At 45.4% G+C, this 15,405-nt stretch overlaps 1 protein-coding gene across 8 annotated transcripts in view; it reads right to left on the reverse strand.

The window, feature by feature from the left end:
* The window catches only part of LOC147113823 (C-terminal-binding protein 1-like), a 106,877-nt gene extending 94,713 nt beyond the window's left edge, over window positions 1-12,164 (reverse strand). Inside the window, exons 1-3 of one of the 8 annotated variants that reach the window (XM_085995168.1) lie at window positions 12,009-12,163; window positions 11,458-11,538; window positions 1,380-1,570 (exon numbers count right to left, since the gene is read on the reverse strand). In XM_085995168.1, coding sequence (XP_085851294.1) covers window positions 1,380-1,443 — 64 coding nt within the window. In that variant the 5' untranslated portion in view covers window positions 1,444-1,570; window positions 11,458-11,538; window positions 12,009-12,163. Of the gene's footprint in view, window positions 1-1,379; window positions 1,571-11,457; window positions 11,539-11,702; window positions 11,803-12,008 lie in introns of those variants that run through there. The other 7 variants (XM_085995167.1, XM_085995170.1, XM_085995172.1 and 4 more) reach the window with 7 other exon arrangements.
* Window positions 12,165-15,405: the final 3,241 nt, after the last annotated feature.

Below are 15,405 nucleotides of genomic sequence, written 5' to 3' on the forward strand. Positions count from 1 at the left end.
CCACTCCCAGTGATCCATTATTCACCATTTAAAACAGACACTTTAACCTATGTCTGCAACAGTGAAGAATCTGAGACCACATACAGATCCAGTTAATGAGAGCACTCAACAGGGTATTGCTCCAAGTGTCAAACCACAGGTAGCCCCATCTGGTATTCATTGACTTGGGTCAACGACACAAGTGTTACTGCTTGAAAGAGCACACGCTGTCTCAAAATGGCCATCTTGTTATTTTTGCTTCTGGTAAGATACAAATTCCAAGCACATTATTGGGAAGTGCTAACGTTTCCCCAATATGGAGTAGTGTCAAAACATTTTTTTTGAAGGAATACTGCAGGAGGCACCCTCAAAAGGTTGTGATCCTTCCCTAATTTAGTACAAAATACGGTTAGAAAAAATCATACTAGACAATTTCCCTCACCAAAACTACAAATGATATTCCATGCCCTTCCTTTTACTCAGATGCAGCTTTAACTCGGATTGCTGTTACAATGACCCTGAAACCCTTCTGGCCTTCTCTCACAACCACGTAGGCAATCTTTCCTCCAACTCGGGAAAGGATACCGACTCTGCACACTCAGCCTTTTTGGTAGATGCTCTGCAGCGATTTTTTTTTTGCAGTATCAAAGCCATAGGTTTGCATTATTTACCTGGAACTGACGCTCAGAGGCTCTATTGTCACATGCAGTGACACACTAGACATTCCTAAACTTCTCTGCTGAACTGTAGCATCTGCAAAGGATGCATGGTTCGATTATTTAACAGTTTTCAACAGTCAGAAAATTTGGGGTGCGGGCAAGAGAGTGTATTAGACAATTTTTCCAAAAATTCATGGGCCTCAGTTGGGGGGAGGGGGTTCCCACAAGAAAAAAATTATACTGAAAAGATTAATATTTAAATCCCAACATTTCCATGAGCACTGGGCATTTGGGACACCTGATCTATCTCTATTTGATTTTAGAAGGGGGTGGCCCTTCAAAACAATGCATGATGACATGGGAGCCTTCAATGCTGAGTTCAGCCCTTCTTCAAAATCATCGTGCCGAATCTCAATGACATTTTATAACAGCACCCTTCAGTGTCCCTGTAGGCAGTACTTTGAACACTTTTTTACCTCAGACCTGTGTGTGCGTCATTGCTTCCCTGCACAGCAAGTTCCAGAACCTATGCACGGTAGCCAAGTACAAGGTAAGCACCGAAAGACGTGAAGCAGTAAGTTGCCAGCCCTCAAGAGTGAGACCAAAACAAAATTCAGAGGAGGTATGAAATAAGCTAGTAAATAATCATGTGCAATATGACCAAGTATATTCTACTTCACAACATATAATACAACAGAGGCACAACTTCACGAGATGTCCTTTTCAACTTTAACCTCTTACCTTCGCAAATGCGATCGAGACGTGCTCGCTTTACTTTGTGTTTGTCCATGACGGGCACGGACATGAGGGCTACAGGTCAGAGGTCGGCACGACGATGACTGAAGGTGGATTAGTTTTTATCCACACCAAAAACCGGAGACACCAGACATCAAAATTCACAGGTTTCAATATTCCCAAAAGCTCCCGTTAGCCTGTTTTTTCAAAAAAAAGATAAATTTAAATAATCTCCTGTAAGGTGTAGATAGGATTTCCCCTCCCAACACCCCCCCCAATTATTTCCCACATGTGGTTCAGTCAAAAAGCATTTTCTGCAGATGGCAAGTTAGTGTATACAGATGACAATTCCCCATCACCATGCTGCACCACTCATTCATCCTGTACCAATCAACCCATGTTCATCAGGCTCCCACACAAGTGACATTTGAATGTTAATGTAATGTCCCCGTCTATTTACACAGTGTAATTACACAAGTACAACCTATACCTCCCCGGTTACCTTCCTGTACACACACAATTTGAGGTAGTGCCAAGTTGCACGGCCAAGCCACACTGATGTAATTCTGAAACAATTCAGATGACACGCTCTTCAAGCCGGCCTCCCATCTTCCAACCTCCATAAACTTGAGCTCATCCAAAACTCTACTGCCCGCATCCTAACTCACACCAAGTCCAGTTCACCCATCACCCCTGTGCTCGCTGACCTACACTGGCTCCCCAGTCCAGCAACGCCTCGATTTTAAAATTCCCATCCTCATGTTCAAATCCCTCCATGGCCTCGCTGCTCCCAATCTCTAACCTCCTCCAGCCCTGCAACCATCCGAGATCTCTGCGCTCCTCCAATTCTGGCCTTGTGCATACCCGATTTAAATCACCCCACCATTACTGGCCGTGCCTTTGGTTGTATAAGCCCTAAGCTCTGGAATTTTCTCCCTAAACCTCTCCACCTCCTTTAAGACGCTCCTTAAAACCTCTGTCCTAATATCTCATATGGCTCGGTGTCAAATTTTGTCCGATAACGGTCTTGTGAAGCGTCTTGGGATGTTTTACTACACTATATAAATGAAAGTTGTTGTTACATAAAGCACAGAAGTAAAGCTTGAGCGGTTTAATACTGTCATTTGAATCCAGACACTATGTCACTGCCTCACAATGACTCCCATGCATTCCTTTTGATTTCTGTAATATACACTATGGAGTTGGCAGCAGTGTGTTTGACAGTGGACAGATGACCAGGAAACTCCCCGGATTTGATGCATAACACGCACAAGTGAAGGATTAACGACCTTGATGTGATCGCTGCAAATCAGAGTGATAATCTGCAGTTCACTGCAAACTTCAGTCGGTAGGTAGCACTTCCTGTTGAACTATTTGAATATAGCAACTGACCTACAGTTCAAACGTGTATTTCCTCAATAGGAAACCTCAGAAAGCAAAGGCTCCACCAGAATCTTTGACTTGTCTGGGCCTGGATAAGACACCACCCAGGTCTGTGCACATTTTTTTCCATCAATAATTTCATCCCTTCTCCTTCCAAAAGCTGTCAATTGGGTTACAGTTCCACAAGAGTCAATCATCTGGTACCACGCTCTAGTGGCTGTTCTTCATGTGTGGACCTCAACAGTAAACACTGCGAGCTATTCAATCGTGGAGGACATCACAGCTGCACCCTATCCTCACCCGACATCCACACATGCCTTTCCAGGAAAGGTTGCCGGGTAGTCATCAGAAGCAGGGACTCTGGCTAATTTCCCTTCTCCGACCCTGGGACCGATGGTAATATACCTACTGCTGCTCTGGCAGAGGTTGACTAACGCAGCACAGACCGGGAATTGAACCCGGAGGCTTCCTGATCTGATTGGCTCAAAAATGATCCCTTTACCCCCAAGCCATCAGGGAATTCAATCCGGAGAAGTGTGAGGTAATGCATTTGGGGAGGGCTAACAAGGCAAGGGAATACAAAATAAATGGTAGGCTGCTGAGAAGTGCAGAGGATCAGAGGGACCTTGGAGTGCATGTTCACAGATCCCTGAAGGTAGATAAGGTGGTTAAGAAGGCATACGGGATACTTTCCTTTATTACCCGAAGCATAGATTATAAGAGTAGGAAGGTTATGCTTGAACTGTATAAAACACTAGTTAGGCCACAGCTAGAGTATTGCGTACAGTTCTGGTCACCACACTACAGGAAAGATGCGATTGCACTAGAGAGTGTACAGAGGAGATTTTCGAGGATGTTGCCAAGACTGGAGAATTTTAGCTATGATGAAACACAAGAACATAAGAAATAGGAGGAGTAGGCCATTCAGCCCCTTCAAGATCATGGCTGATCTTCTACCTCAACTCCATTTTCCTACACTATCCCCATATCCCTTGATTCCCTTAATATCCAAAAATCTATTGATCTCAGTCTTGAATATACTCAATGACTGAGCCTCTACAGCCCTCTGGGGTAGAGAATTCCAAAGATTCTCCACCCTCTAAGTGAAGAAATTTCTCATCAGTCCTAAATGGCCAACCCCTTATTGCGACTGTAACTCATCGCTCTAGACTCCCCAGCCAGGGGAAACATCCGCCTTGCATCTACCCTGTCAAGCCCTGTAAGAATTTTGTATGTTTCAATGAGATCACCTCTCATTCTTCTAAAACTCTAGAGAATATAGGCCTAGTCTACTCAATCTCTCCTCAGGACAATCCCCCCCATCCCAGGAATCAGTCTGGTGAACCTTCGTTGCACTCCCTCTATGACAAGTATATCCTTCCTTAGGTAAAGAGACCAAAACTGTACACAATACTCCAGGTGCAGTCTCACCAGGGCGCTATATAATTGCAGTAAGACTTCTTTACTCTTATACTCTAATCCTCTTGTAATAAAGGCCAACATACCATTTGCGATCCTAATTGCTTACTGTATCTGCAGGTTAACTTTTAGTGGTTCGTGTACAAGGACACCCAGGTGCCTCTGAACACCAACATTTCCCAATCGCTCACCATTTAAAAAATACTCTGCTTTTCTATTTTTCCTACCAAAATGGATAACTTCACATTATATTCCATTTGCCATGTTCTTGCCCACTCACTTAGTCTGCCTATATCCCCTTGAAGCCTCTTTGCATCCTCCTAACAACTTACATTCCCACCTAGCTTTGTATCATCAGCAAACTTGGATATATTACATTTGGTCCCCTCATCCAAATCATTGATATTGACTGAATAGCTGAGGCCCAAGTATTGATCCTTGCAGTACCCTAGTTACAGCCTGCCAACCCGAAAATGACCCATTTACTTCTACTCTGTTTTCTGTCCATTAACCAATCCTAAATCCATGCTAGTATATTACCCCCAATCCCATGATCCCTAATTTTGTTTAATAACCTCTTGTGTGGCACCTTATCAAATGCCTTCTGAAAATCCAAATACAGGAAACTTTGGTTTATCCGGAGGTTAACTGTCTGGAATGCTCGAGCCACCGACAAAAATCAGGAGCCGTTTCATTAGGTTTTTTTTCTTTTCATTGCTTTTTTTTCCACCAGTCAGGCTCTGCAAGGTCTCGCTGAAGCTGTTGCTAAGCTAGAGACACTTGCAAGGTACGGCCGACTGTTTAGAAGCAAGCAACAGGGCTTGTTGCCAGATACGGAGCTCAAAATCTCCGTATGTTTCAACATTAGCGCTGGTTTGTCCGGCAGTTTTGATGGGACGGCAACAGCTCGGTCCCGTCGGTGCCGGATAGCACAAAGTTTCCTGTACACCACATCCACTTGTTTCCCCTTATCTATTCTGCTAGTTACAACTTCAAAAAACTCTAACAGATTTGTCAAACATGATTTCCCTTTTATAAATCAGTGTTGACTCTGCCCAATCCTATTATTTTTTTAAGTGCCCTGTTATCACGTCCTTAACAACAGATTCTAGCATTTTCCCAACTACTGATGTCAGGCTAACTGGTCTGTAGTTCCCCTCTTCCTCCTTTCTTAAATAGTGGGGTTACATTTGCTACCTTCCAATCCACAGGCACCATTCAAAATCTATGGAATTTTGGAAGACAACCAATGCATCCACTATCTCTATAGCCACCTCTTTTTAAAACCCTAAGATGTAGGCCATCTGGTCCATGGAGATTGATCAGCTTTCAGTCCCATTAATTTCTCCAGTACTTTTTTTTTTTTTTTACTTAATACTAATTTCTTTCAGTTCCTCATTCTCACTAGACCCTTGGTTCCCCACTATTTCCAGGAAGTTTTCTGCGACAATGTATGTGTTTAATTTTTCTGCCATTTCCTTATTCCCCATTATAAATTCTCCTGTCTCAGCCTGTAAGGGATCCATGTTTACTTTCACTAATCTTTTGCTTTTTACATACCTACAGAAGCTTTTACAGTCTGTTTTTATGTCTCTCGCTAGTTTACTCATTCTATTTTCCCTTTATCACTTTCTTGGTCCTCCTTTGCTGAATTCTAAAATCCTCCCAATCCTCAGGCTTATTACTCTTTTTGGCAACATTATAAGCCTCTTCCTTTAATCTAATACTAGCTTTAATTTCTCGTTAGCCACAGTTGGACCATTTATCCTGTGGTTTTTATTCCTTAAGGGACGACAACTGGCCCCGTTTTCACAATGGCTCATCATGTAACCACAAAGTGCAGCACAAAGCCAAAACAGACCAGGAAGGTCCTGCGTTTGGGCAACTCGCTGCAGTGAAGTAACTTATCGCAGTCAGGGTAGCAGTGGACCCCAAACAAGGGTCATCATCTCAAGTAGAGAGAAAAGTCACATGATAAAATAAGGCAGGTCCCAGGTTCATTCCTCAGTCTGTGCAGAGGTAGCTGATCACACCCAGGATGGCAGTAAGCAGTTTCGGGGTCCCTGTGCTAGGAAAGGGAATTTTTCTTTTTTTTTTAAATAAAACAGCCAGCGACCCCACTCCATTCACTATCCAGTGATTCCCACTGAAAAACGTGAAAGGTGTGGATGTTGGGTGAATATTATGGTTAAACTGCCTGCAAACACTCACCATCCTGGTTCACACACTAATGGCCACTGGGTAAGGTACTGGACGGGGCTCGTGTCATGGTACCGAACCCCAGGAGAAGCCAAATCCAAGAGGAGTAGGGAGAAGTGCAGAGGTTAGACTTTCTCCCCCTTTTAGTTTCTTCCCCTCCCCAACCCAGCCAACCATGAAAGACCAGCTCACTGACCCACTCACCGACCCCTGGCAGTACTGTTCCAGAGCTGGCTGCAGAAGCAACTTACACCCCCATAGGCTCTCTTTCCTGCTGTCCCCAATAAGCAAAGCACGAAGGGTTTGTTCAAAAACCTGCCCCGAGCAATACAAATGTGTAGGGAATATGTGAAGCCGTGTGCCGCCAATTGTATGAAGCAGCACAGAGCCACAGATGCCTCAAAGGATCTGGCAGGTAAAACAATGTTAGGAAATCAAGTGAAATGTGTGGGCTCTTGATTTTTGTAGGGGTGAGGGCAGGTTGGAGAAATAGAAGCAGAAGCAGTGACAGCTAGCATCAAACTCAGAAGATCTCCACCAGTTGAGGTACTGGGAAATGCTGAACTGAGAAAAGGCAATGGAGGAGGATGGTGCGGTTGACTATCAAAGGTTGCAGAGAGATCGAGGGGGAAATGTGCTGGGGACTTATTTTTCCTGTTGGGCATCTAGTAACACAGCTGAGAACAACGCAGAGCTCCATCTCCAAGGGGCAGGCACCTGACGTCTGCGCAACACCCCATTTCAGTAATGCAGCTTAGCTCTACAGGGGGGCAGAGGAAGCATAGGGTAATCATGGCTGGTCTGTGTCTGAAATAATCCCAGCTGTGCAAGCAGGGCAGAGGCATTTCACCTGTGTTGTATTATTTCAAAGGGTGAACGATCAGTTCGACTCCAACAGCTGAAGTGGAAGCGCCCTACGACAGTCTTTTCAAATCGTTCAGAAGAGCATATGCAACTTATAACTGAGGGTGCAAAAGATTGGGGCTGTAGTAGCTTGTATGCTTCTGCTTAGTCTACCACAATCAAGTGCCAATCAAAGGCAGTCAACGGTCACTTTGCTGATCTGTGAAATTACCAACAACGTGCAAAAAATAAAGTACAAGCAACAGGTCCCTACCCTGAATGCACAGCTGGGATGATTTCAGACACAGACCAGTCATGATTGCCCTATGCTCCCCCACCCCCATGTGGAGCTACGCTGCACTGCTGAAATCGGGTGCTGAACAGACGTCAGGTGCTGCCCCTTGGAGATGGAGCTCTGCGTTGTTCTTCTGCACCTCACAGCAGTGTTACTACAGGCCCAATAGAAAAAAAAGTCACCAGCACATTTTCCCTCCTCGACCTCTCTGCAGTCTTTGATAGTCGACCACACCATCCTCCTCCACTGTCCAGCTCAGAGGGACTGCCCTAGTTTGGTTCCACTCTTACCTCGCCAATTGTAGCCAGTATATCCCCAGATATGGTCGGTCTTCCTGCGCCGTTACCTCCAGAGTCCCCTGAGGATCTATTCTTGGCCCCCTCCTCTACCTCACCTGCATGCTGCTCATTGGCAACATCATCCAAAGACATGGGATCAACTCCCACATGTACACCGACATCCAGCTCTACCTTGTCACCACCTTTCTCGCCCCTCCACTGCCACTATGTTGTTAAACTGCTTGTCCAACATCCAGTCTTGGATCAACTGCAATTTTCCTCCAATTAAACATTTGGAAAAAATGAATCCATCATCTTCGGCCCCATCACAAACTCCGTATCATTCCGATCCCATCCCCTGCCCCGGCCACTGTCACAGGTTGAACCAGACAGTTCGCAACCTTGGTGTTATGTTTGAACCAAAGCTAAGCTACCGAAGCAATATCCTCGCCATCACAAAGATTGCCTACTTTTATCTCCATAACATTACCTGCCTCCAGCCATCCTCTGCTGAAACATTCACCCATGCCTTTGTCAACTACAGACTCGACCATTCCAATGCTCTCCTAATCGGGCTCTCATTCTTCATGCTCTGTAAACTTCAGCTCATCCAAATCCCTGCTGCCCGTATCCTATCCGCACCAAGTCCCACTCACCCATCGCCCTTGACCTCGCTGACTCCCGGTCACCAAATGCCTCGAATTTAGAATTCCTATCCTCATATTTAAATCTCTTCATAGACTTGCCCCTCCCTATCTCCAATCTCCTTAGGCCTTTCAAGCTCCACCCCCCAACACACACACCCACCACCTTTATTAATTTCTGTTCCTGGCCTCTTGTGCATCCCCCTTCATTTTATCTCATGATTGTCAGCTGTGCCTTCAGCTGTCCAAGCCCTAGCTCTGGAATTCTCTCCCTAACCACCTCCGCTTCTCAACCTCGTCCATTAAGGACCTTCTTAAAACCCATCTCTTTACCCTCCTAATATCTCCTTTGATTCAGCGCCCATGTCTGTCTGCTTACACCGCCATGAAGTGTCTTGGGACGTTTACGAACTTTAAAAAAGGTGCAATATAAATGCAAGTTGTTGTTGTAAAACTACAGATGAGGGCAGAGATTTCATACTAAATTCTACCCACCAATTTTCCCTCCCTCAACCCAGGGCGAAGCAACTATAGCAAACATACCGCGATCAGCTAACTCAGCACACACTGGAGATGGAACCCAGTGACCTTCCTGGTGTGTGACTCAGAGATGGTGTATTCACCAGTGTTTGGGGAAACAGGACACATCCCATTAACAAAATACAACAGAGATACTCTAATCTTGTCCTTGCCAGAGGTTCATGCACACACACAGCTTCCAGCGTCAATCACTGGATAGCTGGTTTTCCCTCTTCTGTCGACAGTTCGACTGAGACCAGCCAATTTACCACAAACCAGGGATATAACTTTACATGTCTGAACGGCTCAGTATCGCGCGACACAATGTCTTTAAAAACAAAATTATCATAGTCTTGCAACAGATACAGAAGCAACATCAGGAGTTAGTAAACGCGTCCAAAAATAATTCAGATCCAGTACTGAAATTAACCTTCAATAGTTTATTTTCTTTCATATAGTAAAAATATCAGCAATGAAGGCACTACAAATGGCCTCAGTGTCTCCAATTATACAGAGGGAGACAAAGAAAAACAAAAATTAGGCAGTGTTCCTGCACTTTAGCATCCAAGGTCCCCTGCTGAAAAGAGCACCTGTAGAGAAATGTGGCAAGGAGAGGGCTGGCTCAGTTGAATATGGTCCCAATATAGAACATCAAGAATCATGTAAAAAGAATGGCCACTTGGGCAAAAGATGTGCCTGCGGGACTGCACCCCAACAATAATCACCAACTTCAAAGAGAAAGGGAGAAACTTGGAATTGAGGGAATATTTATTAAAGACACATATGAAACAAGCAAAACTGTACAACCACTGAAGGACACTAGCATCAGCAGCATTTTAAAACAGTTGAGGGAAATGACAAATGTGTACTGTGCATGCATATATACCAAGGGAAGTGAACAAGATAGAAAATTCCAGTAATCCAAATACCATCAACACAGACCCGTAATACTTCCACACAATGACACATCAGTTACTGGTATCTGACAAGATACTTTTCACAAGAAACACTAGAGCAAGGATAGCGACCTGGTGCAGTAAAACACCCTGTAACTTGCCTCACTTACTACCGCACTCAATTTGTTGACGGAATACCACAATTCTGCCCATTTCTAAACAGATCTCGGCAATAATAAAATCACTTGCCCCACTCACAGGTTACGAGCACACTGGGTAGACTTTGGTACTGGCTCTCCTAGCTCTATAGCTGGGATATTCAACCTTTTCAAGCAGTGGACTGAATTAGAGAGATAATGATTGACTCGCTTTTGAGTTAAGCAGAATCTTAATCGAGACCACTAGTTTATGATGGTTGAATAGATCAAATTCGATCATGTGCTTCAGAGGATCTTGTTTGGTGATTTATCCATCTATTTTTCTGTGAAAACTACAAACCAGTGGCCTTTATCATAATTATACACCAACCCTCAAACTTATTTGCACTTTTTGTAGGCATTGAATCAGGTCTTTTCTGCCTCCTTCACTTTTGTTTTAAGTATATTCATTCTCTCGATGTGGACATCGCTGGCTAAGGCTGACATTTGTTACCCCTGCCCTAGATACCCTTGAGAAGGTAGCGTTGAGCTGCCTTCTTGAACCACTACAGTCTGTATGAAGGTGATCCCACAATGCTGTTAGGTAGGGAGTCTCAGGAATTTGACCCAGCGTGTTGAAAGAACGGCAAATTAGGTCCAAGTCAGGATGGTGCATGACTTGGAGGGGAATTTGAAGGTGATGGTGTTTTATTGCACCTTGTCCTTCTAGATCTACACTTAAATTGACTGCAGGAAAGTATTAAAGTGTTCAGGGAGAGCCCCACAGGCCATTTTTAAACTCAGTTTGATACTGCACTGGAATTACACTCCATGCGTCGTCAAACCAACGCGATGCCAGTCGACCAACCCACGAATTTGGTACTTGCACAATTTTGATTTTTTTTGTGTTGAGATCCATTTAGGGTCCATTTACCCTATTGCTTTAGTTGCTGCAAAGGACAAAACACTTTGCAGCAACTAAAGCAATAGGGCAAATGGACCCTAAATGGATCTCAACACAAAAAAAATAGATTATGTAAGTACCAAATTTGTCAATTTGCAAGTGCAAACAGTTGAAAGCCAAGTCAGATTATGTTTAAATGCAACAATTTAATCAGTAAAAACAGGAAAAAGGTGCATTTTTCAATTTAATTCACATTCCTAGGGTGTTGGATTAGGAACAGCTACCAACGCTGGCTGGTTTTATTGATGTAAATCCTTTTCTAAGATGTGAAATAACTTGGTGAATTTTAAAGACCAAAAACGAGCTTGCAAGATCCAAGTTATAACTTTTGCTGTAGTCCTACTTGTGGTGGGCCTTGGAAAGTTCAGAATCGCAACAAGGCTGTGTAACTGCTGTAAACGAGCACGGATTGCGCAGAATTTAAACCTCACCCTTCCGCCCTTAAAAAAATAAAGGAAAGCCCCAAGCTTCCCCCTCCCCTCTCTTTATGCTGCGTTTATTCGTTACCTTAATCCTTTCTCTTTCACAAAAGTGCTCTAGCTCCTTAAACCATGCTGCTTCCTGTTGGTGCCCACAGCGAGGCTGTTCCTACCGGAAATACAAATAGGGGAGAGCGGAAAAAAATTATAAATAAATAATAAAACGCGTGCTTGCTGCCACTAAGTTCATTAACGTTCAGTCAGACAAACTCAGAGTGTACGCGCTGCTTGCCATCAGCAGCAACAACTTGACGGCGCGGTTGCTACACTCACATTTATAACACCGCGTTCCACACTCACTCGCTCTCGCTACAATGTTGCCGCTCCGCACATCCAAGAAACCCCACGCGTGACGTACCACGCACAAGTACGCTCCAACGTAACGCCACGGCGTCAGACACCGCCTCCCAACGTAAAGCTTGCCTGTCTGACGTCACGCGCGCCTTTCGCGCGGTGAAGGAATTCCCCAATTCCGGGGTCGCGCGCGATTACTCTTCGCGCACGTGCGGTCCGGGAACATACTGACGATTTGAATCTTCCCGCCGCCGTATTTTTTCTAACTGGCGATGTCAAACATACCGGGCCGCAGACGTCGCCTCAGAGGCGGCATGGCTGTCTGGACATTTTCCCGAGTGCCCCCCACACCCCACGGCCACACCCAAAACCTCGACAGCTGTAATGGGAGCTCTCGAACTTTCTTTCCCCGGGCACTAAGTCGTTTTCCAACGCCGCCGCCCGCGCTTCTTGCCACGTGCTATTGAGTTGCGTATGCACCTCTCGCGCGCACGTGCTCGCTGATCGTCCAATCACAGCTTCAAATTTACACCCCCCACCCCGCGTGCTCTCCAGCCACCAGTCACAGCTTCACATTCCCCCCCCCACCGCGCGCTCTCCAGCCGCCAATCATTTCACATCGCCCCTGCGCGCTCTCCAGCCACCAATCACAGCTTCACATCCCCCCCACCGCGCTCTCCAGCCACCAATCACAGCTTCACCTTACCCCCCACCGCGCTCTCCAGCCACCAATCACAGCTTCACATCACCCCCCCACCGCGCTCTCCAGCCACCAATCACAGCTTCACATCACCCCCCACCGCGCTCTCCAGCCACCAATCACAGCTTCACATTCCCCCCGCGCTCCGACCGTTGGGTTGGAGTGCTGTGCTGCGATACCGCCCGTCTGTCCCGCCGCCTTCACACTCGCTGCGGCGGGCCGCCCTGCTCCTCTGCTGTACCGTTAAATACCATTTTCTGACAGTGGAAAGGCGGAGCCAGGGAAATGGAAAAGCAGAGGGGGTTCGTTGGGGAGAGAGGCCCCGCTTCGCCCCTGCATTTTAAAAAAGTAAAGCGGGATGGGCTGAAAAAAAAGAAAGATGAAAAGCTGGTCGAGTGAAGCGGACTTGGATGAGGAAAAGAAATAACTTGCATTTATATAGAACCTTTCAGGACATCCAAATTTTACGGCCAATGAAGTACTTTTGAAGTGTAGACACCGTTGTGATCGAAGCAGCCAACTTGTGCACAACAAGATCCAACAAACAGCAATAACCAGTTAAACTTTTTTTAGTTATGTTGGTAGAGGATAAATATTGGTCAGGACATAGGGTAGAACTCCACTTTCTCTTCAAAATAGTGCCATGGGATCTTTTACATCCACCTGAGAGCAGACTGAGTCGCGGTTTAACATCTCATCCAAAAGACAGCGCCTCCGACAGCGCAATACTCCCTCAGTACTGCACTGGAGTGTCAGCCTGAATTATGTGTTCAAGTGTCTGGAGTGGGAGGTGGTGACAGTGAGCTTCCTCTCAGAGACCAAATCCAGGGACCACTTCCACTCCGACTATAAAATGGGAATCAGAGTGCCTCAGTATGGCCAATAGTCACGGTGGTGAAACCAGCTCTAGTGAAGGCGACAGGCGGATAATGGATGAGGATATCATGGTGGAATCAGTGATGACTGGTGGGGCCTGATGGCATGTTATTGTTAGGAGCCTTTTGCAAGCAGCCTGATGATCGGATATAACCAACACAGCATCTGGACCCGCATGTTCTCGTTCCAAAACCCCAAAGTCTAATGTCCCTGATGTCTTTATCTGTGAGAAATGTAGAGATGTAAACAAAGGGAGGAAATCGGGCTCAGGCCAGAATGTTCCTTGAATGAGCAAATCATGAGCCTGTTTTGTGACTCATCTGCATGAGGTAAAAAATGAAATGAAAAAGGACGCGTCTAGTGACAGTGGCGTTGTCAATAATGGTTTCGAAGTCTGAAACACCCTAACCACTAACCCCAGTCCTAACCAATAACCACTAACGCTAAATCGTGCAGTGTCAACACCGCGATGCAGGGACGTGTTATGTCAATAGTCATTACAATGTCACAGATGCTGCAGGTCGTTCACGTTGTCAGTCGTCACTCCAAGCGGGGAAACAAGGTCATCCAAAGAAACCTTGAAAAAAGCCAGGAGAGTTAACTTTATTTGAACAGTAAAGATTACAAAGTGAAGCACGCAGATTGCCATGAGAAAGCAATCCTCTGTGCCCCTCTTCTTGCAGTTTTCTTTCCCATTGTGAAGGACCCAGAGATAATGGCCCTGAAATTAGGATCGGGGGCTTGCCACACGTGCAAGCCCCCGATCTGCACTCGCCCTGCGCGCCAACATCTGAAGCCCGGGCCTGCTCGCATTTCCTGTCACAGGCCTGGTTCAGATGTCGGCGCGATGTGCTTACCTGATCTAGCGGCGTAGTTAGTGCGATGTGCCGGCCGGGGTCAGGTGAGCACTGTGCAGCCAATCAGGGGAGGGGAAACTCATTCATGAGTTTGACAGCAAAAGCCACATAAGTTTCAGGCTATGACCATCTCCAAGAAGAGAAGGCCCAACCACGTTCCCCTGACTTTCAATGGCACCATCAACCCAAGTCTTTGACCATCAATATCTTGGAGGTCAGCATTGACTAGAAACTTAACTGGAGCAGCTGTATCAACACTGGTTACAAGAGCAAAGGCTGGATACTCTGCAATGAATGGCCCACCTCCTGATCCCTCAAATCTCATTCAGGAGTGTCATGGAATCCATCCATGCCTGAATGGGTGCAGCTGCAACAACACTCAAGAAGTTCGACATTCTCCAGGACAAAGCAATACGCTTGATTGGCGCCCCTGCCAATTGACTCATTATCCACTCTTTCACCACCAGTGCACTGGCTGCAGGATGCATTGCAGCAACTCACCAAGGCTACTTCAACAGCACCTTCCAACTCCATGACCTCTTCCACCCTAAAAGGACAAGAACAACAGTATCATGGGAATACCACAACCTCCAAATTCCCTTTCAAGTCACATGCCATCCTGACTTGCACATATAGCCTTTTTTTCATTGTCACTGAGTCAATATCTTGGAATTCTCTACCTAACACCAGTATGGGAGTACCATCAACAGAAGGATTGCAGCAGTTCAAGGCGGCGGCTCACTCTTGACAGGACGACTAAGGACTGGCAATAAATCCAAGCATGCCAGCACCGCCACATACCGTGAACAAATAAAAGACAAGCCAAATTTTTGAGTATTAAATGTACTTTGCAGTTTTCTATTATACAACAGCTGCAAAAAACCCTTTCACTCTACAGATGATTGTTGCAAAGTAAGACGAAAGTAATCTAAAAATACTTCACAGCAAATTCATCTGCTGCTACACTATACTGATGGTTATTGCTAGGCCTATTGCTATGTTCATTCATCGTCTGGAAAGTCCACTTTGATAAATCCATAAGTAGTCATGTTTTTGCAAGACCACCAGCAATAATAATCACAGTTTCCAACTCTTTTCCACTAGTGGCACTGGTAGAGTCAGTATTATTACCTACCATTTGTCATAACTACGTTATTTTCTGTCATATTAAAAAATAAATTGCTCTTTTCTCCCTATAATGTGATAAGTTGCTGGAAAATGCCACTAAACTCCAATGAGATTACTCCAG

Source organism: Somniosus microcephalus, chromosome 8 (assembly GCF_052327205.1).
Source record: "Somniosus microcephalus isolate GS21.2 chromosome 8, FLI_Smic_1.0, whole genome shotgun sequence".
Classification (NCBI taxonomy): Eukaryota; Metazoa; Chordata; class Chondrichthyes; order Squaliformes; family Somniosidae; genus Somniosus; species Somniosus microcephalus.